The 22,841-nt window shown below is 39.7% G+C and overlaps 1 protein-coding gene across 1 annotated transcript in view; it reads right to left on the bottom strand.

Annotated features, from left to right (window-relative positions):
* Positions 1 to 2,895: 2,895 nt before the first annotated feature.
* Positions 2,896 to 22,841, bottom strand: part of Gorasp2 (golgi reassembly stacking protein 2) — a 31,297-nt gene continuing 11,351 nt past the window's right edge. Inside the window, exons 2-10 of the mRNA XM_020179941.2 lie at positions 20,046 to 20,126; positions 17,471 to 17,674; positions 16,583 to 16,669; positions 15,693 to 15,823; positions 13,292 to 13,424; positions 11,719 to 11,842; positions 7,559 to 7,645; positions 5,746 to 5,856; positions 2,896 to 4,163 (exon numbers count right to left, since the gene is read on the bottom strand). Of these exons, the coding sequence (XP_020035530.1) occupies positions 3,823 to 4,163; positions 5,746 to 5,856; positions 7,559 to 7,645; positions 11,719 to 11,842; positions 13,292 to 13,424; positions 15,693 to 15,823; positions 16,583 to 16,669; positions 17,471 to 17,674; positions 20,046 to 20,126 (1,299 nt within the window). The 3' untranslated portion in view covers positions 2,896 to 3,822. The remainder of the gene's footprint in view (positions 4,164 to 5,745; positions 5,857 to 7,558; positions 7,646 to 11,718; positions 11,843 to 13,291; positions 13,425 to 15,692; positions 15,824 to 16,582; positions 16,670 to 17,470; positions 17,675 to 20,045; positions 20,127 to 22,841) is intronic.

The raw sequence follows: 22,841 nt of genomic DNA, 5'->3' as shown, positions 1-22,841 counted from the left end.
GTGGTAGAGAGCCTGACTAGCAAGTGGAAGCCCTGAATTCAAGCCCCAGTACTGCTAAAAAAAAAAAAAAAAAGTTTATAGGTAAAGCAAAGACAGAAATATAGAACACAGTCCAGACAGAAATGTAGTACACAGTTCAGACAGAAACCTAGTACAGTCCAAACATGGGTGCGGGAACATCTGATAGCAAGTGCAATGAGTACTCTAATTTATGGTGAAAAAGTATGTTGGGATTTGTCTCAAATTCACCTTAGGAAAAGTGTTCTCCTTTGTTCCGACATCTGGTATATTTAACCATTCTTGCTGTTCCACTGTTTTAATAATTGGGCCTATAGATTTTAAGGTTGGCCCACTCATTTAATTTGACTTAGATGTTTGAGCATCCCTTTAAACAAAGGATAGGTCCTGTCAGATGGGCACCTTCGACAGGGTTTCATCTTTGAGGTATTTTCCTTTTGAAACTTTTTGTGCCCAGAGGAGTCATTTTCACAAGCCCCTCCACCCCCACATCTTTAAGATAGCCTCGCTCAGTTCCCAAAGAAAGCAAAAATTGTATGCTTTTAATCAAGCTATTCGTTAATACAATGCTTCTCCTAATTTCTTGGCTGCTGTTTTCCATGCCTCATTTCCCCCTATCTATCCTGCCTCACTAAGAGAAAGAAATGTCAGTGTTCAGGGTCTCGGGACATTCAAACCAACCAAGAGCCTGGGAATCTATACTATAATTGTGACTAACCTAAAGAAGAGTTGAAACTCTTGCTGGGTGCTCACAGAATTACAGGGGGAAAGCTATGGGTTCCTCCTTAAAAGGTAACATAAAACAGGGCCATAAGCTGAAAGAAAACAGCCTTTGACCTATCATTAGCAAAAGATGCATTTTATTTTCTAGTAAACAGGAGGGAGGTTCCAGCACAGCAGTTGGGTCCATGCTGCCCCACACCCTGGGACCCCACAGCTGGAATCCTTCAGCAGCAGAGCCCACGGTCTCCTCCCCCGTCTCCTGTCAGCTCCCACAGAGGTGGTCCTGGCCCTTTCTGGTCTTTGCAATTTTCAGGAAAGGACCTAGGTGCAGCTGTTGGCCTTCATCATGGCCTAGGCAAAGCCATCCAGCCCAGATGAACATAGAGGCCCTGGTGACAGCAGCAGTGCAAGGCTGGCTGCCTCCATGGGTTCTTTCCCACACCAGTGTAGACAGTCCAGCCTGGGAGGACTCCCCATCCCTGCATCATCACCTCTGTGTCTTCAACACAGGACTGCACGACCAATGTCAACTCAGAAAACTGCCAAGCTCCCTCTTGCATTGCTGTCGTCTTTGCAAAACACAGGGCAGCTGCTCATTGTCCCTCACTGGTGGTTTTCTTTTGCAGCTCCACACAGGCCAGGATGTATGCTGCAGTGCTGTATGAAACTTTGCTGAAAGATCCCACAAAGGGACGCCCTTCTTCTCTGGCTGAACAAGGATGGAATGGCTGGGGCTCCAACTGCCACCTAAGACCTTGGGAGTGGAAATTACACCCAGAACCACAGGATGGAGCCAAGGTCTGAAAACCATGTTGGGCCAGGCCTGTCACAGGCTGACTACCTCGACCTGGGTCTGGGAGAGGAGTGAACTTGTTTAAGCCCCTATTACTCTAAGAATTTCTGAGATAAATGAACCTAATCTGAACAAATGCTTCCACCTCCATTATTGCCTGTGTGCCTCTTGTGTGAACCTGCACTTATGCTGCATGATACAAGGGCCTTTTAACTTTATGGGCTCTTCCCCAGGGCTGTCCCATCTCCATGACCAGGGCACCTGTCCTGGGGCACCCAAACACTAGCTCCCTGGCCTATCTGCACTACAAGGTCAGGGCGAGTAGCCTACTGTCAGAAAATGTGTGCACAGGATTTACTGTTGCCTATAAAGATCAAAACTTGGGGGTACAGCTTAGTGGTAAAGCATGTCCCCAGCATGCACAAGGCCCCAGGTTCAATCCCTAGTACCCAAATCTAGGGGTTCTGGAGCTTGTTTTCCTGAACAAAGTGCTCCCTACCTCAGGAAAGACCAGTGAGCTGGGAAGTCTGTGCCCATCCTCCTTCATGTGTGTCAAGTTTCTCCCCCCAGTTCAGTGTTCCATATACACATCCACAGATATGTTCCCAGAAGACGGTCCAGGACTATTGTTCTCAAATAAGAACTTATAAGAGTTAAGAACTACTGCATTGAAGGAACTACTGTTAAAATAAGTAATTCTGTAAAGCTTGAAAATTACTCGTTTTTCACTAAGGGATTCCCTCAACATTTGTTTTTAATGTGAATGTCTTTTAGAGTAATACATTTCTCAACTTTCCCTGTTCTGGAAGGCCAAGAATTGTTAACATTTAAAATGTGCTTGTAGTCAGTGCTAGTGGCTCACACCTGTAATCCTGGCTACTTGGGAGGCTGAGATCAGGAGGACTGAGGCTCAAGGCCAGCCCAGGCAAACAGTTCAGAAGCCCCCATCTCCAAAAACCAAAGAAAAAGAACTGGAGTTATGGCGGAAGCGGTAGAGCACGAAACTCTAAGTTCAAACTCCAGTCCTACCAAAAAAACCCAAAAAACAAAAAACTTGTATTTTCCCTTCCAGTTGTAATACCTCTTTGCAAAACAAACAAACAACCCCCCACCCCCTCAATTATTAACTGAAAGAGCCTTCTTTTATCATTTAGTTTTAGGCACACATTTGGCTCTACAAATGGTAAGTATAAAACTTGGTTGGCACTGGGCCTCCTGGTAGAGGTACCAGCTTGGGTTGGTAACTAGTTTCCAGCTGAGTGTAACAGGTGAGGTAGGAGTGTTACCACCTCAGCAACATCTACCACTGCAGGATCACTTGTATCAGTATCAGACCAAAAGTCAATGAACCACTTTTCATCTCATTTCAAAAACGGGTATAATACACATTTAATTTCATTCAATAAATCAATTCCAGTTAACTTACCATCTCCCTTAGAAAACTTAAAAAAAGCAAACATAAATCATGAACAATTACTTTGGAGGATAACAAGTGCATGTGGCAACTGAGCTGTAATGTGAATGTAACACAAGAAGAAAGTAAAGTCACTGTCATTTATTGCTGTTTCTATGCTTTCCCAGTACAGTGCTATCGTTAAGTAGCCACAAAGTGCCACCTTCTGGTTTAAAACTGTGCAACATCACCTTTATTTCTCCTGAAGTGCCACCTATGGGGATGTGTAAAGCAACAGCAGCAGTTACAAAATGTTGTCTGAGTAATTCTGAGAGCTCAAAACAAGGATCTGTGTACAGGCTGAATAAAAAGATGTTCAATTATGAGTGCACATTGTGTAATGTTAACATCTTTAACTGGAATCTTTGTGTAAACTTTAATAGAGATGCAACTCAGAGACCTTTTCCTTCAGCGATTTAGTGAGGTGGTCTGCATTCTTGCAAATCATTTACAAAGTTGCGTGTTAGCACGAGGCATAAAATATTTCATTTTCTTATAGAAGGAGCAGCAAGGGAACTGGGAAGCTAGCGGATACCCTGCTACCTCTGTTCCCAAAGCTGTACACCCCAGAACGGCAGTGGATGCCTGGCAAAAAGCCACCCTTACAATTCTTTTTGGTTGTTTAAAATACAAGGACTTTCTGACATTTCCCTTCTGGCCCATGAGCCCACCCCAATTTGGCAGGATATAAGCCCATGTCCTCTTGCTTAGTTTTCCCCTTAGAATTATTTACAGGACACCTATAGATAAGGTACAAACTAGTATGAAATTAATAATTGTTTGCATTTCCAGACACGATCCTGTGGTTAAAGAAATTCTGAAGAATGGTTCAAAGTTAAGGTGACTCAGAAACATTTGCATCCGAAACTGCAGAAACAGGCTTCTCGCTGGCAGGGGTGGAGTCGCTGACTCTGTCCTCAACAGTGGTGGGGGCCTTGGAAGTGGGGGGGATCACATCCACAGTGAGTGAGGACGCAGCGTCTGACTTTGCAGTAGTCGTGAGAGGGTCGGCAGGTGGGCTGCTGGTGGGTGGGAGGGAAGACAGCAGCTCCCCTGAGCTGGCTGTAGAAGAGCCCTCTGGAACCAAAGGGAATGATGGGAGGAACTCGGAAGGCATGGGGAGAGGTGCAATGCCAGGTAAGTTTCGGGGAGGCAAGGAAGGAAGAGGTGGCAAACCTAGGACAAAAATGACACAGATCACGTATCTTCCCAGCACTAAAAGAGCATTGTCATGTCAAATCATCATTTGTATCTGTACCTTACTAGGGACCCTGAAGCTGAGGGAAGAGCATAGATCACAACTTCTGTTGACCTCCAGGTGGAGGCCACATAGGCCAAGGGCAAAGGTTCCTGGGCTTCTAGGTACCATGTGCCTCAGCCTAGCTCTAGGGAAATTGGCTGAGGACAGGTGAGGGAGTCTACCCTGGACAGGAGGATTCCGATCCCCCAGGCAAGTGGTGAGCTGAGTTACAGCTGCCTCTTACTATGCACAGGGAAGAAGAGACACGGGTTGCCCTGTGAGGGCTGCAGGAACCCAGCACTTGGGTAGGCCCAAGGATGGACAACTATTTACTATTGTAGGTGGGATATCAGTGATTTTACAACGCAGAAAGGAAAGGGGTATTACATCAACAACAGAGGGAAGGCAAGTTGTAAGACATACATCAGGGCAACCACTGGCTGACAAAATCTTCACTGCTATTAGAACCTACTGAATTTGGAAAAGGGTGGCTGAGGAGCCAAGAATACAGGACACCAAAGAAAAAACATAGGGAGCACTAACACAATAGGTTATTAGGATTTCCTTTGCTTTTAAACACCTGCACTGAACTAAGTGAGTTAATGAGTACACACAGATGGTAAATGCTACAAGTGGCTAGTTAGTCTAGGCAGAAATGCAACAGTGACAATGAGCACCATGGTAGTAGGACCACTCACTGAAGTCACTGATGGGCCATTCAGAATGCAGTCATTTGGATCATCAGTAATTCTAAGAGCAGAATTGTGGGGGTGTTGCTGCTTCATTTTTGTCCAGGCACAAAATCTGAGTGCACATATTTTGCATATCTGCTATCTTAACTATCTGCAGCTAAATCTCTCACAGTTCTTATTATAAAAGCATCTATTAACAATGAGGAATTTTAGCTGGGCATGTTGGCACATGATTGTAATCCCAACACTCAGGAGGCTAAAGCAGAAGGCTCAAGAGTTAAAGGCCAACCTGGGCTACAGAGAGATATCCTGTTCCCCCAAAAACCCAAAACAAAGGGTTTTATTTCTTTGCTCAGCCCAACTGGCTGAGCAAGGATGGTCACTTTACAGTCAAGGACGAGCCAAGGATGGTCATTTATGTTTCTGGGCCTGGGGTCCACTAAGAAGGAACTGTTACTTCCCTGCTGGCAGCAGGGAAGCAAGAATAAAGAGAGGGATGAGGATTCATACACCTCCACTGGCCAATGGAGGTAAATTCAGTAAATTCAGTGTGGCAATGCCACCCATTGGTATTTTCTTCTATGGTTGGTGCCTTTTTTGGTGTTTGAGTAGAGAGGAAGCGTAGCCAGAGGAGAACCACAAAGATATTCTTCTTTTCACTCCTTATTTTTTAAGCTTTTTAAATAAAAAAGATTAATACTTGTTTGAAGTAGCTGAAATTTGTTGCTTATTTGCCCTTTCAGAAAAAAACTGAACTAAAGGACTGGCTCTCCTGAATACAGCATTTTATTATCAGAATCCTAGGAGGTTAAGATGTGCAACATACCGGGGTTCATGAGCTCCGGCAGACTAACACCTGGCATGATGTGCGGCGCAGGGAGGTTGAGGTTAGGGAGGTTGGGGAGATTAGGCAGTCCTGCTGGCAAAGGCATCAGACCTAAGCACAGGGGAAGAGAATAAATTCTTACGTACTGCAAAAAACATAACCCACTCCAAAGTGCGAACTCCAGAGGCTCACTTAATGCATGGCAGTTTTGCAATGGAATAACATTAGCAACAACAGAATCTTACTTAATTGAAATTTATCTCTATACCTAAGTTATTAAATGGCTAAATGGGCAAAGGTTAAAACAAATAACTAATGCTCTTAAAACTCTGAAGCAAGAACAATAATGGCCCATGTGCATGGGAGAAAGGCTGAATTATTTTAGAAACTGTGGATTTTTCTTCGATGGTTGAGGTTTCCAGTTTCTCTGGCTTGTTTTTGTGGCAGTACTGGTTGAACTCAGGGCCTCTGCACTTGCTAGGCAAGCACTCTACACTTGAGTCACATCTTCAGCCCTTGGCTTTCTTTTTTATTCTGAAATAATTTCAGACTTACAGTGCAAAAGTAGTAATGTCAACGATATTGAAATTCATTGCATCTGTGCAAGTAGTGATGTAACTATACTCTGAAAGCTGTTGAATAGTAGGGTAGGAGGGAAATGGTAACAAGAGAGTAATAGAGGAGCTGAACTGACCAAAGTACAGTGTATTCATAGCTGAGATACACTGAGAAATCTCTTTGAGCATTGGCTTTGGAATTAAAAATGAAGGACAGGATTGTAAAATAAGAGGGGGAAGAGTAAATGGAGGGGATAAAGGAGGGTGAATATGCTCAATGTACTTTGTAATATATAAGAAATAGAACAATGAACTCTTTCGCAATTGTTTTTGGTGAGGCAGGGAGGGGGTGAGGTGGGGAGAGATGGTGGAGACACATCTAACCAATGTCCAGTGTAAGACTATTCAGAAATGTCACAATGAGTCTACCTTTATAACTAATGTATTCTAATAAAAATTAAAACAAACGAAAAACCGAAGTCCAACCTAAAGATTATGTTTGTACCCTGATGATGGCTGAAGACAGACTAAAGTGCTCACTTTGCCTTTTCCCATGATATGTACTGGGCTGAATAATAAATCTCCTTTCTCTGGCCTTCACAAAAACATATCCCCACATATACCTATGGCCCCTGTTGCTCACATATAAACAGTCCACCCCATTTCATCACTATGTACTTGAGCATGGACACATACTTGCTTAATGGCCTATGATGTCTGTATAATGACGACTTTAGCTGTGCAATTAAAGGTCCTCAACAACAAAAGTAAAACTGACCACTGAGATAATATTTCATTGTTATCAGCTAGATAAAAGAACTTGGTCTTCACTGGGAACACAAAGAGAAAAAGACAAAACTTATAATGTTAGAGTTACTAAAGACCCAAATAAGGAGTGCTCTCTTCCAGGATATTCACAAGAATGACTACCAGAAAGTTATAAGTGCACTGTGGGAGTTGGGGAGGGTGGGAGTAGGCTGGGGGTAAGGAGCTCTTGGCTAGGCAGCTAACATTTCTGTTTCCTTGCCTGCTAAGGAAAGTTGCCACTTGCTTTTCTTTATCACAAAGTTGGTGCAGACATAAAATGACTGAAAGACACGAATGGGGATGGTAGAGTTGCTAAAGTGAGTGCCTGCCTGGCAGGTGTGAGGCCATGAGTTCAACCCCTACTTGATCTCACACACACACACACACACGTGAGATATTCTCCAATGCAAACATTACCATTACACACATGTCTAGTCCCCACTGCTTACTTGGTAACGTAGTAGTTGGGTTCATTGGTGGCACAGGAGTGAGGGATTGATTTACTTGTGGTGGCAGCAATGGTACTGTGGGTACACCTAAAAAATAAAAGCACATTTAAAAACATTTTTAAACAAATTCTGCTGATAAAGAATCATCATACCGTCATAGGATATTGTTTACAGCAATTCCTCACCACAGTCATATCTTCTTTGGTCCCAATTTCTTGCTACATACTTCACTTCACGGCTGACACTCCTCTGCTCATGGCCCTTACAGAAAGTCAGAGCCTGGTTAAGGGGTGGGAGGTTGTGTAACCCACCCTTGGCTAAGCTCACTGGTTAAGAGGTTTGCACCTGGTGTAAACAGGGCTAGAAACTGTCTTAGAAATTTGGAAATGGGACACAAGGACTGCAGTCAATCTCTCCTGGGTCCCAGAAGCAGCAGGCTTTGTAAACCTGGGATTGCTGGGGAACCTATGCCCTGTGAAGCAGTGAACACTCGTCTGTGAGAGAAGATGATGACAAAGATGTCCCAAAGAGTCAAAAGAGCACATGAACTTTAGAGATGGAGAGGATGACTTGGCTTCCTGAACATTCATTTCCTTTGACCTTAGGCTCCATGACATTCCTATGCATTCTAACACAGCCCCATCTGTACTGATGGTGGCTTACAGAGGTTATATACTTCACATACAAGTGACCCTGATGAAGAACTGTCTACTGATATCTACCACCTAGTCAAGCAGGAGGTTTTCTGGTGTTGAAACGATAATAATACAAGTAGAACACCCTTTATCTGAAAATCCAAAACCTGAGATGCTCCTAAATATGAACCTTTTAAGGACCAATGTGACTCTGCAAGTGGAAAAATTCACTCTTGACCTTATGTGAGGTCAAGACTTATAAAAGTCAAACTGCACATGCACTACAAACTTGCATAAAATTGTCTTTAGGCTATATGTATAAGCTACATACAAAACATGAATGAAATTCATGTTTAGACTTGGGTTCCATCCCTAAGAGATCTCATTATGTATATGCAAATACACTTCTACTTCCAAGCATTTCAGATAAAAATGCTCAAACTGTACTGTACACAGACTCTAGGTAGATTTTTGTCTTAAAGAGGTATTCTTAGTGCCTACAAGCATGAACCAACCATATTCAAGCCATCTCATTTATTCAAGTGTCTACTTTTCTGTAGAAATTGGAGGCAGGCAAAAGGAAAAAAAAAGGGAAAGCCAAGCTGGAGTACTGACAAGGGTTCCACTGAATCCTGGAATGCAATACTGGAAGCTGTTCTCTAGTCTGGACAAAGATGTCAGAAACCTTGTACCCTGTTAAGTAGTGATAATACAATAGCAAGGTGTCTTTATATCTTGATTTTTAGAAAATGAAAAGAGCCCAGATTTGCTTCCAAATTCCCTATATTTCTTAAGAAAAACTTTCACATTAACTTTTCACTTTCAAAGGGTAAATCTATTCACTGCCTCAAAAACAGCTAACTGGTCAGGTGCTGGTGGCTCACTCCTGTAATCTTGGGAGGCTCAGATTTGGAGGACTGTGGTTTGAGGCAGCCTGGGGAAATAGTTTTTGAGACCCCATCTCCAAAAATAACCAGAGCAAAATGAACTGGATGTGTGGCTCAAGTGGTAGAGTGCCTACTTTGCAAGCATGAAGCTCTGAGTTCAAACCCCAGTCCCACAAAAAAAAAAAAAAAAAAAAAGGAGAGAAGAGAGTTCTTTTGTTATAAAACTAAGGAGTTGCATATGTGGATGGTGTGTTCATTCAAGTTTAGAGGGTATCTACTGTATCTTACACATTGTTGGCACACTTTATAGTGTGAAGAAACAGAAATCACAATGTTCAGGAAATTTACATTCTAGTGAGGAGCAGAAAAGAGAGAGAGAGAGAGAGAGAGAGAGAGAGAGAGATACCAAACAAATAAAATCTGTAGCATGAAAAATGGCAGTAAGTTCTCTGCAGAAAAGTCAAGCAAGGAAGGTGGACAGGGAATTTAAGGGGTATACCAAAAATCACATTGACTAGTGCCACTTCAAAATTTGTTCATTTTCTAAAAATTTCACAATCCTCAAACTTTCACATCTATAAAGAAGTTTTTTTTTTTTTCTTGAGAAAAGGCATATCAGTTACTATTTGGGCTATTTGTAAGTGATATAATCAAAAGTAAAGACGGAAAAATAAATATCTAACAAAAAGTTGTTTGGCACCTGACTGTAATGCCAGCACTCAAGAGGCTAAGGCAGGAGGATCAATAGTTCAAAGGTACATAGAGAAACTCTTGTCTCAAAAAAAAGTTTCTCCTCACATGTCATGATGCTAAACTGACATAAAAGTGAATGATTTAAAGTGAAAATGTTGATTTCTTTCAGTCTCTTGTGAGCAATTATTGCTTTATTTACATTTCTCTCTCTAATATTCAGGAAGCCATGTCTCTGTAGTAAAACTCTAGTGATGTCAGCACATGTGCACAAGACAAGTGCAACTGTGATGTTGTGAGAGAAGGTTTAAAATGTCAAAAAGAAACTAGGTCTTCAAGAGAGATGGCAGCTTTCTCCTAAAATCAGAAGAGCTGGCATCTGAAAGCCTTATTCTAAAAAGGAAGAATTATTCCACAGAATAACCTGGGGGCTTAAGAAGTATCCCAGTGCACCTTTACCAGGTCTATTCAGGAATAGATGGGATGTAAGAAACACATAATAGCATATAAAGGACTCACAACTGCTTGGATGGAATAAATTCTAAGAGCCCTTTCAACTGTGTCTATGATTAGGTACTGATGATATTAATATTTGATTTCATATAGGAAATGTTCTAAAACTGAACTGTCATAATGACTGTACAATTCTATAAACTTACTAAAATCACTGAGTTTTATATTCCAGTGAGTTAATTTTATGGTATGCAATTTATACCTCAATGAAGTTGGAAAAGAAACCAGCAAACAAGGGGTAGGAGGCAACTCACTGATGACTGGAGAAGCTAGGCGATGGGGGTTCATTATACTATTCCACTATTTTTGTGTATGTTTGAAGTCTTAAATTTCCATCTAGAAAAACACACCTTTAGGAAATAAAACCAACACTCTGGAGAGGGCTGGGATTTGAATGTAGAGGACCAACTCCAGACTCCATAATGTTCACCTTACTTCTGCTTCTTGGTAGGTTACTGGAAGTCTATTTCCACTCCCAGGTATATTACAAAAAGAAATGAAAACATATGTTGATATAAAACCTTGTAAACAAAGGTTCAAAGTAGCATTATTCATAAAAGCCAAAAAGTAGAATATTTTAGCCTATATATTCTTCAGTTGAATGGATAAAGAAAATGTGGTATAGCTGTACAATGGAACATTTTTTAGCAATAAAAAGGAATCAAATGTCAATGTATTTGACAATGTCAATGAGCTGTTTGAAAACATTAAGTGAAAGAAGCTAGATATAAAAGACCACAAATATTGGATGAACTGTCCAGATGAAGCAAATCCACAAAGGCAGGAGATTAGTAGTTTCAAAAGGCCTGGTGGGTTTTGGAGAAGTAGGGAATACTGAAGCCAAGTACAGGTTTTCTCTTGGGGCAATAAAATGTTCTAAAACTGACTGAGGTATTAGGTGTACAACTGCAAATATACTAAAAACCACTGCATTGTATACTTGAAATGGGTGAATATATGGCATGAGTATTCTATCTCTGTAGAGCTGTTTAAAAAAAAATTAAAAGAAACAAAAAGGAGAATATCAGGTAAAACAAGGAAGAAAGAAAAGGAGGAAACTAGGAATACATCTTCCGAGTAAGACTGACTCTCTAAAAAAAGGAAGAGTAGACTGCTTACTTTTATATCCCTACAACTTAGAAACAGGTAAACATCTGTTGAGTAAGTAGAGCTATCAGACTGAACTGAAGGCGGGATCCCAACTCTACAAGTTGTATAATTTAAGAGAGGCTCTGTGTCTAAACTATGCAGAGAGGTTTAAATACTGGCTCTGTGTGGATGCATTTGTGATGCACGTTTTCACAGACAGGACCTGTCAATGCAGAGCACATTACAGTTTTCAAGACACACTGGCATTATATCTATAAATTCTATGTAAGTCAGAATTTAAAATAAGACAAAGTATATTGATAAGAGAGTAAGTCTTTCTGCACACCTGTATTAAGAACATTACTGACAGCTGGCGGGGTTGAGCTAATAGAAAGTCCAGACAGAGCCTGTTCAATTCCTGTAGTTCCTGGTGGTGACAAAGCTGGGGGATTGACTGAGGACAGCTGGACCTTCCAAAAAAAAAGGAGAAAAAGAAAATTACGTAAGTTTACTTAAAATGGTATGTAAATATTGACTTTCACCTGCCCTATAGATATTCTTGGATCATATACTAGCTATCCAAAGTTTTACCTGGCATTTTTTCCTTTTGACACTCCTTTCTAATTTTGATAAATCCAAGGACTATGCATTAGAAACATCTCTCTAGCCTGCCACCTCTCTTCTCTGGACATACGGCTTCTAGCCCTAGTTATAAATGCATGTATGTCCCTCCACACTAGGAGACACTCTACTCGCACCTTCTTCCCAGTCACCCAGAAATCATTTATTCAACATTAAACTCCATGCTTTTCTCTCTGAAATCTTGGCCAGTCTTTTTCCATTGCTTCTGGAAGAAATCAGCTGGAGGTCTTAACAGGGTCTCAAGATTTCTCATCTCTTAAATCTTGAATCCAAGTAATCTATCCTCATCAGTGAATGAAAAATGGCACCAGATCTCCACCTTTCACAGCAGTCTAGTCTATGAACTCCATAAAGTCACTGTACTGTGTCACTTCTGTCAGCTCTCATGCCTTCTGCTGCATCCCAGCAGCTTATATTCTGGCCCTTCCCCAGGCTGCCATTTCACCCCTGATCCTTTCAGACTATCTAGAGAAGCACTGATTGGAGGGCAGGAGCGATGATGATGGAGTCAAAACAAGAAGTACACTGGCTCTGGCCCAGAGCTTACTGTGGGGTGGGGAGTGAGGAAAGGGTCGAACTTCTCAGTAGTGTCATTTCTCCTAGAATTGGGAATGGCCAAATTGTGTGCCATGAAACGACAGTGGCAGCAGCCCTGTCTTTATGTGTTTTTTTTTTTTTTTTTTGCGGGGGGGGGACGGGGGGGGGAGGAGATGCCTTCATAAGAAACATTTAGAAATCCTTATAAGCCCAAATACCAAGCTCTCCTTGCTTCTCAATCAAGCTTCTTGAAATAGAGAGCACTTCCTCCACTATGCACTTTGGTGTTCCTCCACATTGAGTCTCTCCTCTCACCTGCTTCTCAGCTGCACCTGGCACAGCTGACCACACACTTTCCTTGAGCTGTGGCCTCCCCCTGAGCTTCCTTTGCTGGATTTCCTCTTTGTGCATCCATATGTTTAAAAGGACTGACCTCAGTCCTCAGACCCATCTGGGTCCAATCCCTTGACAATTTTTATCACCATCCACCGGGCTAATGATTTCTATTTTAATGGGAATAATGTTAATGATTTCCAAATCTGCACCTTTAGTTCTGTATTCTCTCCTGAAGTCCAGCTGCATACACCTAACTTCCATCTGGATATCACAGAAGAACCCCAAATTCAACATGATGATCAATACTTAACTCACCAACTATTTCAGTTAGTGCCACCACCATATGCATTAACACATGGGAATTATTTTGGTGGAAACCTCATTGGGCAGTAAAGTCATCTTACCTCTGTAAATCCATCTTTAAGAGGAGTAACAGGTGTACCAGTCATTTGTCCTGGGAGAGAAATTTTTTTTCCTTCTTCAAATGGGCGTGTAGGTATTCGATGCAAATACCCATATCCAATGCCACATCCTAGACTACAAAAGCATTTTTTCTTAAAGTTATTGTTATTAACCACAGCTTGCATTTCTTTGAGGTTCTGAAATATAAACACACACATTCTTTCCATTCTTTTAAATAATTTCATCTTACCAGAGGCACTGCCTTCCTTCTACCACACCACTGATTTTTCTTCAAACATTTATCATCATCAAAGACACTGCATACTTATTGTTTACTGTACATCTCCCTCAATAAAATGCTAAAACCTATAAGGGCAGAAACTTTGTTTGTTTACTACTAAATAGTTCCTGGCACCTGGTAGACACTTCATACTATTTGCTGAATGCCATTTTACTGAAGCGTTCGAACCACTTTTTATGATGATATCATTTGCACATCTATTTCAGAACCTAATACAAACCAGTCATGTACAGTTAATCCAGATCCCTTCTAAATCATCCTGCCATCTTTCTAAAAAGATGTGAGCACATTATTTCTTTCAACTCCCTGTTGATTTCCCAACATTCTTTTTTCTTCCTCCCTTTGGGAAATTACTTCTCTGTCTCTTTGTGCAGTGCTAGTGGGTCGTTCAGGGTACCTGCTCTGTCCAGTCCAACAGGGCAGCTCATGGCCAAACCCAGGCCATCAACTTTTCTTGCCTAGGGCTGAAAATTTTGGAAATGATGGAAAAACCAAAAATTAGGTCATCCTCTTCACTAGTGGACTGATGAAGAAATTGTCAATTAGCTCTCCCTATCTAAATCCCTACAAGTATTCTGAATCTTGCTCTTTAAACATCTGGTTCTGTAGCTGTCTCTTCCTCTATATGAACTAATTTTTATCAATAAATTGATGTCTGTTTATGATGGTGACATCTGGTTTCTACTGTTTGGAACCAAAGAATGCCTACTGATACAATCCCAATGCTCAAAGTATATTCAAATTCCTGACCATGGTATTGAAGGCCCTCCACAATCAAGTTCTAGTCTTAGTTTCCATCACAGTCTCTTATTTCCTAGAGTAGGCCATGCATGTATACATCTGTGCCTCTCCCTTGCCAAGCACAGTACCACCACAAGAGCTGGGAGAATGGGAAGTGGCCAACTGCAGCCCTTTCTCACCCAAATCTAATTTGTACAATGATGCATTACTTCTTTCCTCACTATAAAAACTACATTCATCACTGGACTAGATCCTCAAATTTGGAGGAAGTAAGATTAAATTCTCTAAACGGATCAATAATGGACCTCCAGATATCGCTGCCTTTCAAAACAAGATGGTTATTAATCAAAATAACTAAGTGATGGTAAGGCAATAGCAAGAACCTCTGCAAAAATAAAGGTAGTTTAAGAATGAAATTAAGAGAAGTTTGAGGTAATGAATGGCATGTGGTCAGCCTCTGAGGAAGGCATGAAACAAAGGCAGAGAGATACTGAGTACATGGTTAGGGCAGACTAGGGAAAATGGTCAGGAAAGGCCTACCCAAAGGAATGCTGACCAATAGTACTGTACCACATCAAAAGAAAAAAATGTCTTCCAAAGAAAAGGAATATTTGCCAGGAGTCCACGAAAAGAAGGGTTCCAACAACAGCAATGTTTGGTCAACGTAATTAAAAATGAAAGAACACACCATTTTCTTTGGTGTTAGATTTCAACAACCACAGAATCTCTTCTCTGCTCAACCAGCAGTCATGTGGTACTAATTTGACCTAAGTATTCTTCCAGCTACAGGAGTAATTTTCTTTTACAACATGAAGATTTGCCATTCAAATGTACACAGAAGCTTCTCTGCAAATTGAGATTACATAAGGCAGGCCCTCTGAAATGGATCAATTTTGAATGCCTTGAAAAGGTCTTATTTATTACTGGTTGTTCACAAACCTGGACAATGGACAATAACTTGATCGAGTGTTCCACAGACAGGCCAGATCTTAGAAGACATCTCAAATTACACATTGAATTCTGAAGACTCTTGGGTGGTGTAGGTAAGGATGCTATGAACTGCTGCTACCAAACCCTAGAATATCTCCAAACTATAGGCTTTTCTAAAATTACAGTTTATGCTCAACAATTTCTCAAATAAATAATGTAGCTAGCTCTTAGGTCAGTAAAGAACTATAACATAGATACTATGCTTCCTAGATATGTGCTTATAAATACTGAATTATTGGTTTTAATATTCTAAGTTAACTTCTTTTTTCAAGGGGCCTTAAAATGAATCAATAACATTTCAAAATAAAGGCAATCAATGTTTACAATACATCTGACTTGTAAGTTTAACTTAGTCTAAAATATGACCATACCTGCCTTCTCCACCCCATGCAGAATTTGGTGTAATAATCACTTCTCGACAGTTATCAGTGTCTGTGTTATACACATAAAGCTTCAGTGGCTTTGCTTCATGTGTTTCAATAAGGCTGAATAGATCTTCAGACTGCAAAAGCATCAAAGGAGAAAAAAGGTTTCAAGGTACTGTACTTCAGAACAGCAGGCCTCAAACCTGGCTCCTATCAGAATCACCTGGAAAACTTTCTAAAAAAATTCAGTTTCTGGGCCCTGCCCCAAACATTAAATTACTACATAAAACCAATAGGCTAAGCAAAATTTAATTCAATATATTAATTCAAGCAAGGTCACTAGGTTCAAGGTCTTGGGCCCACTTCCAAAAGACCCATTCAGCATTCTTACTGAAACTCTTTTACCATCAAATTCTACATGTCTTGCTCTTATCAGAACCTGGTTGGTTGGGCACCTTATTTCTCTTCCATTTTGAGTTAGTAGTGTATGTTTCTACTAGCTAATAGATGAGGAAAAGGATCTTACTAATGTAACTGAGCTAGTTCTGTCACTTTAAAAAGCAAAAGGGGGACAATCTAATAGCACTGCCGAAAAAACAAAAATAAAACAAAGTAAAATGGGACACACAAAATGAAATAGATGAAAATCAGGATTTGGCTTAGTTCTGAGGTACATAAGTGACTTTGGTATATCATACACAGAAACTGTGCAACACACAGTATGTGTTTTTCTCACAGCTATACCTAAGAAGACACATCCCGAAGGTATAAGCTGCCTTGGTCAGCGAAGAAAGAAATTTTAGCTGTAAATGCAAAGTACACAAATATCCTTCTGTGCTTAAACATAAATGAGAAAATGTTACATAGTTTGCATTATTAATGAACACACTCATTACCTCATTCATGACTGTATCTGCTCCAATGATATAATCACTGTGAGGTCTAAGGCCTGCCAGTGCTGCAGGAGAATTTGATTCTACTTCCTAGGATGACACAAAAATACACCCCGAATTCAATATATATGAAATAATCATCCAAGTTTTATAGTCATAGTTCTTAACTATAGTGATTTCAAAACTCCCAAAATTTCTGTCTTGTTAGAAATGTTACATGTAAGAAATTAAGAAATACATATATTTAGAACTTCCAAGCATAAAAATTACACTATTTAATATTTAAAATATTTCCTTAGTTATCTGCTTTAACATACTTTTTTTTGTCTTTTTTTGGTGAGACTGGAGTTTGAACTTAAGGTTTCACACTTGCAAAGCAGGCGCTCTACCACTTGAGCCACACCTCCAGTCCACTTTGCTCTGGTTATTTTGGAGATGGGGTTTTGTGAGTTATTTGCCTGGGATGGCCCTGAACCTTGATCTTCCTGATCTGAGCCTCCCAAAGAATTAGGATTATAAGTGTGAGCCACCAGCGCCTGGCAACATACTTTTTTGATTATAGATAAATCATTAGAAAAGAGAGTTCTTAAAGTAGCCAGGCATGGTAGTACATCCTTATAATCAGCAGCCAGGAATCTGAGTAGGAGGATCTCAAGTTCAAGGCCAGCTTGGACTACATGGTGTCTCAAAAACCTAGAGTTCTTAGGCTTCTACATTTGCTTATCTTACTCAAGTTTAAAAAAAAAAAGAAATCAATTCACATTTCAATAGCAATAAATGCTGATTTTCAGAAACTAAAACTGATCTAATAATAATAACCACCTCCCCAAACTGGAGATGGCCACTGCCACATCTTTCTACACTGTAAGTCAGTTCATGGTCAATACCTACCAACACATGCCAAACATTCTCGTTTGCCCCATCGAAGCTGCAGAAGCGAATGCTCACTCCCAGCAAGCCCTGGCCGCCCCACATGTTGCTCGGTGTGACTGAGGTCTCTCGAAGCTCGAGGGTTTTGCTGCTGTAGATGAGCATTTTTACAGGTCTTTCAACATTCGCTTTCAGTAGATCCTTAAGAGTGTCATTGTCTTTATTCTGTGAACACACAGAGATCATACTCAATGAGAACTACAACTGTAATGCTTATATTCTTAGTGTAAGCAGCCTATAACCTTCTTAAAAGTAGCATTAATAATCAATAGAAATAAAACAGTCATCAGGCAAAGGTTTTATCAACATTCATTTACTTCATGTAAAAGAATGTCAAGAAATTAAAAACAATAACCAGAATATACAGGGAACTTAAAAAACTAAATTCTCCCAAAACTAATGAACCAATAAAGAAATGGGCATGTGAACTAAACAGAACTTTCTCAAAAGAAGAAATTCAAATGGCCAGAAAACACATGAAAAAATGCTCACCATCTCTAGCAATAAAGGAAATGCAAATTAAAACCACACTAAGATTCCACCTCACCCCTGTTAGAATAGCCATCATCAGCAACACCACCACCAACAGGTGTTGGCGAGGATGCGGGGAAAAAGGAACCCTCTTACACTGTTGGTGGGAATGTAGACTAGTACAACCACTCTGGAAAAAAATTTGGAGGCTACTTAAAAAGCTGGACATCGATCTACCATTTGATCCAGCAATACCACTCTTGGGGATATACCCAAAAGACTGTTACTCCAGAGGCACCTGCACATCCATGTTTATTGCGGCACTATTCACAATAGCCAAGTTATGGAAACAGCCAAGATGTCCCAGCACTGACGAATGAATTAAGAAAATGTGGTATCTATACACAATGGAATTTTATGCAGCCATAAAGAAGAACGAAATGTTATCATTCGCTGGTAAATGGATGGAATTGGAGAACATCATTCTGAGTGAGGTTAGCCTGGCTCAAAAGACCAAAAATCGTATGTTCTCCCTCATATGTGGACATTAGATCAAGGGCAAACACAACAAGGGGATTGGACTATGAGCACAGGATAAAAGCGAGAGCACACAAGGAAGGGGTGAGGATAGGTAAGACACCTAAAAAACTAGCTAGCATTTGTTGCCCTTAACGCAGAGAAACTAAAGCAGATACCTTAAAGCAACTGAGGCCAATAGGAAAAGGGGACCAGGAACTAGAGGAAAGGTTAGATCAAAAAGAATTAACCTAGAAGGTAACACCCACGCACAGGAAATCAATGTGAGTCAATGCCCTGTATAGCTATCCTTATATCAACCAGCAAAACCCCTTGTTCCTTCCTATTATTGCTTATACTCTCTCTACAACAAAATTAGAGATAAGGGCAAAATAGTTTCTGCTGGGTATTGAGGGGGGGAGCGGGAGGGGGTGGAGTGGGTGGTAAGGGAGGGGGTGGGGGCAGGGGGGAGAAATGAACCAAGCCTTGTATGCACATATGAATAATAAAAGAAAAATGAAAAAAAAAATGCATTAATTAAAAAAAAAAAAAAAGAAATTAAAAACAACTCTTACGTTAGCGACGACTTCAAACTAACTTTTTCAAATAGCTGACTGGATTATGGAATTTGTAACCCAACATAATTCAGAGTGATGAAGGAACTTCAGTGATTAAAAACAAGATATGTGTACTAACAAAGCTGTAATGACTTTGACTTCAAAATGAAAATATTTGCTGGGGTTAAAGTTTAATCTTGGACTCCACTTCTAAATATATACTTTATTAGGAGCTGGAAGGAAACGAAGATGGAAAGAGAATGTTAAAATTTTCATTGTATAAATGAACAAAGGTCACTGTGTCAGAGATGCTGATAAGTAAGTAATGAACAAAAATTTAAGACTTGCTAGAAGTATGACTCAAGCATTAGTATATCTGCCTCACAAGTGTTAAGCCCTGAGTTCAAACCCCAGTACCACAAAACAAGAAAACAAAAACCAAAACACAAAACAAAAAAACTTAAGACTCCAAACAAAACAAAACAAAACCCAAACCAACCCAATCCCTATTATCAGAAGAATTTCCTTTGTTGAGATCATATAATCCTTTCTATAGGATGTTACCAGGGGTAAACTGAAAACAATTTATAAAAAGTTGTTTTAATTCCACACTATTCAACATCTATTTGTGTGGTTCTAATAAAACTGCTTACATATCAAGACACTCAGTTCCAAGAAAACTGACAAGGAAATGACACTTTATTAATCCATTTGTCAACAATCTACAAAAGCCTGACATCTTTAAAAAGCAATCTTTTTACCTTCATTATTTCTTTCTGTTTATAAAAATTAAATATTTAACATATACAGTAAGTCACCAGTTAAGTCTATTCCCTTAACTATGATAATCACTGGAGTGTGTTTATCATGTGTGTTTAGTAACACATGATCTTTTCTAAAAACTAGTAGCACACTCTACATAATGTTTGTAAGGATTCCAATTTCAAAAGATGATAAAATTCGATAGACAAAGCTATAAAAACTGAACTTACTAATCTCGAACCATTAATAGAAACAATGAAGTCAAAGAAAGGCTCCAGTCCAGCTCTATGTCCTGGGGAATTTTCTTGTACCTGTAAAATAAAACACCAAACATGAAAAATGCAAAGCTTAACTAAAAATTGTTAGCTAAATTTCAACACCTATCTTTTCTCAACAAAAACATATTAATTGCATGGATAATGAAATTCAGGTACATGCTAATGCTTGTTTCCCTTCGTCTCTCCCAGGTGATGCCCTCTTGGATCCCCAACCCTGCCTATTCTTAAGTTTGTCTTCTGAATAAGGCTTTCTCTCCATGGTTGTGTCCACATCACTTCCTCCTTTCTGGTATGTGGAGGAGTCCTCCCAGCAACCAGCAGATTATGTGGCAAATAGTTAATCATAGTTAATCATTACAACTGAGTGCCAAATTCAAGCACTGGTGCCTTGACTAGTACTAAGGCACCATCAGCCATAATACTTAACAAAGGAGCAATGTTAAGACAGTGATCATCTGCTGAGCAACAGGTAGAAGATGAACTGGAGGTGGACACTTAGCCTTCTAATCACAAAATCAAACAGATGAAGGGCACTAGAGGAGGTATAAGGCTCTAAGGGGAAGATCTGAAATGGACTAAATTAACTACCAAGTTTTCTAAATTCACAGCAATATTGTAGCTAGTAATAGAAATATGACCAATAAAACCCAGAAAGAGAATACAATCCACTTTGCTTTTCTAAAATACTTTTGCCACAGTAAATAGTTGTCCATTATAAAGATGGTTCAGTGTTTACCTTACTAAACTGCTTGATCTTGCTTATGTATGTTTTTCTGCAAATCTGAGACTAAATCCCTTTTATAAACAAATTAAATATCAAAGGGATTATCTTCTCATTTTGGTGGTACTAGAGACTGAACCACACTCCATTACCTGTGCTTTTGTTTTTCAGATAGTCTCTCACAGTTTTGCCCAGCTGGCCTTGGGACCAAGGTTCTCCTACCTGTACCTGCTGGATAGCTAGGATTACAGGCATAAACCACCACCATCCAGCTTGTTTTTTTTTTTTTTAAACTCTGTTTTTATATTTATTTATTTTTAATTCCAGCTTGTTTTTGAGACTAGGTCTCGTTAACTTTTTGCCTAAGCTGGCCTTAAGCCTTGATCCTCCCATCTTTGCCTCCTAAAAAGGCAGGATTACAGTTGTGTACCACTGTGCCCAGGTAGGATTCATATTTAAAGATATTAGTTCTACTTAAAATAATCTACATATTGCTCAGTTTCTTTATGCCCAGTTTTCCTAAGTAGAAGTTATTTACTATCTTCAACTAAATGTCCAGAACCCCAAATAGCAAATGGACTTCTCAAATTCTAAGTCTGAAAAGTAATGGTGGCTGCCTAGAGCTATTATAAGAAAAGTGAGATTAGGTTACACCTGGGATGGGGTGTGGGAGGCTGAAGTCACATCTACTAGGTGTGAAATACCTGGCCATTTAAGTGGCCATCAATTAGATGTGAAGTGCGTCAGGTGTGAAAAGGGAGTAACTAACAGATCCTTTGCAGCCCCTCAGGGTGGAGTTTCTCAACAGGGTCCACCTAATTATTAAATATGAATATTCCTAAGTAATCACCACAATATATCCAGAAAAATACTAGTTTTACTGCTTAATTTTGGATTTCTCTTCAGAAGCTTCCAAATGTTTCTCTTGGTCAAAAAAGGGAAACAACAGTACTCTTGTGCTGTCATCACCAAGTTAGAAAGCTGACCCTACACAATGATTCTTATCACGACACCCTGCAGTTTAAAGTTTAAAGTATTTGTTTGAAATGGAAAGTTTCCATTATCATCAGAAGTATTCTTCCTGAAACAAGAAGGATTTAATAGCTAAGTCTGAATTCTAAAATAAATAAACTTAAATAATCCTCTCCCTGATTCTATTTTTCCATTTCATTTGCTACATTGATTTCCTCTCTGTTTTTAATGGACCTTGAAATTAATTTCTCTCCCAAATTTATTTACATCATTAGTAACCAGCACAATTTTGGCAAGTAGGTACCTTAATTACTGCTAGGAAGCCAGCAGAGGAAGTCCTAGAAAATTTTAGCTTTGGCTCTAATGCACTTAAAAGGACATTTCCTATATTACATAGCATGGAAAACATGACTCACCACAGCAAGCAAATAATGCACAGGTAAATTTCTCCTGCAAAATTATCCACCGACAAGAATCTCTAAGCACCTGATCTCCCCAGCATCAGATTACTATTCCAATGCTTCCTGTCCCTGTAAGATCTTGATTAATTTGTCTTCTGCTTCCTTTACCAGATCTTAATTTAAAAGTCTGTATGTACTTAACTCCATAGGGCCTTTAACATTTATTGCTGTGTCAAGTACCACAGTGATTTAAGATGAACAGGTTAAATTTGAAAATTTTAGAAATATTTAATTAGAATTTTATAACTTTTAAAAAATGTACAGTGAAAGGACGAATGAATTTTAGAGGAGACTGCCTTGTTTATAAGCCATGGTTTTGTTTACTTATTAGCTGTGTGAGCTTAGGAAAGTTTATTTACCTCTCTGGGTCTCAGTTTTCTCATTTGCAAGTAAGCGATAATGTTACCTACTTTACAAAATTATAAAGATTCAATGAGCTAAAGTTTATGAAATGCTCGCTAAGTCTCTAGCTTAGGATCAAGCCCTACAAATCTTAAGCTCGTTGTCTGAACTCTACAATTATCACCTGAGGGCAAATTTTTTTTGGGGGGGCGGTGTTACTGGGATTTGAATTCTGGGCTTTTTTGCATGCAC

This window comes from Castor canadensis, chromosome 4 (genome assembly GCF_047511655.1).
Source record: "Castor canadensis chromosome 4, mCasCan1.hap1v2, whole genome shotgun sequence".
Classification (NCBI taxonomy): Eukaryota; Metazoa; Chordata; class Mammalia; order Rodentia; family Castoridae; genus Castor; species Castor canadensis.
Note: the sequence above shows the minus strand (reverse complement) of the source record. Positions and strands in the feature narration are given on the sequence as shown.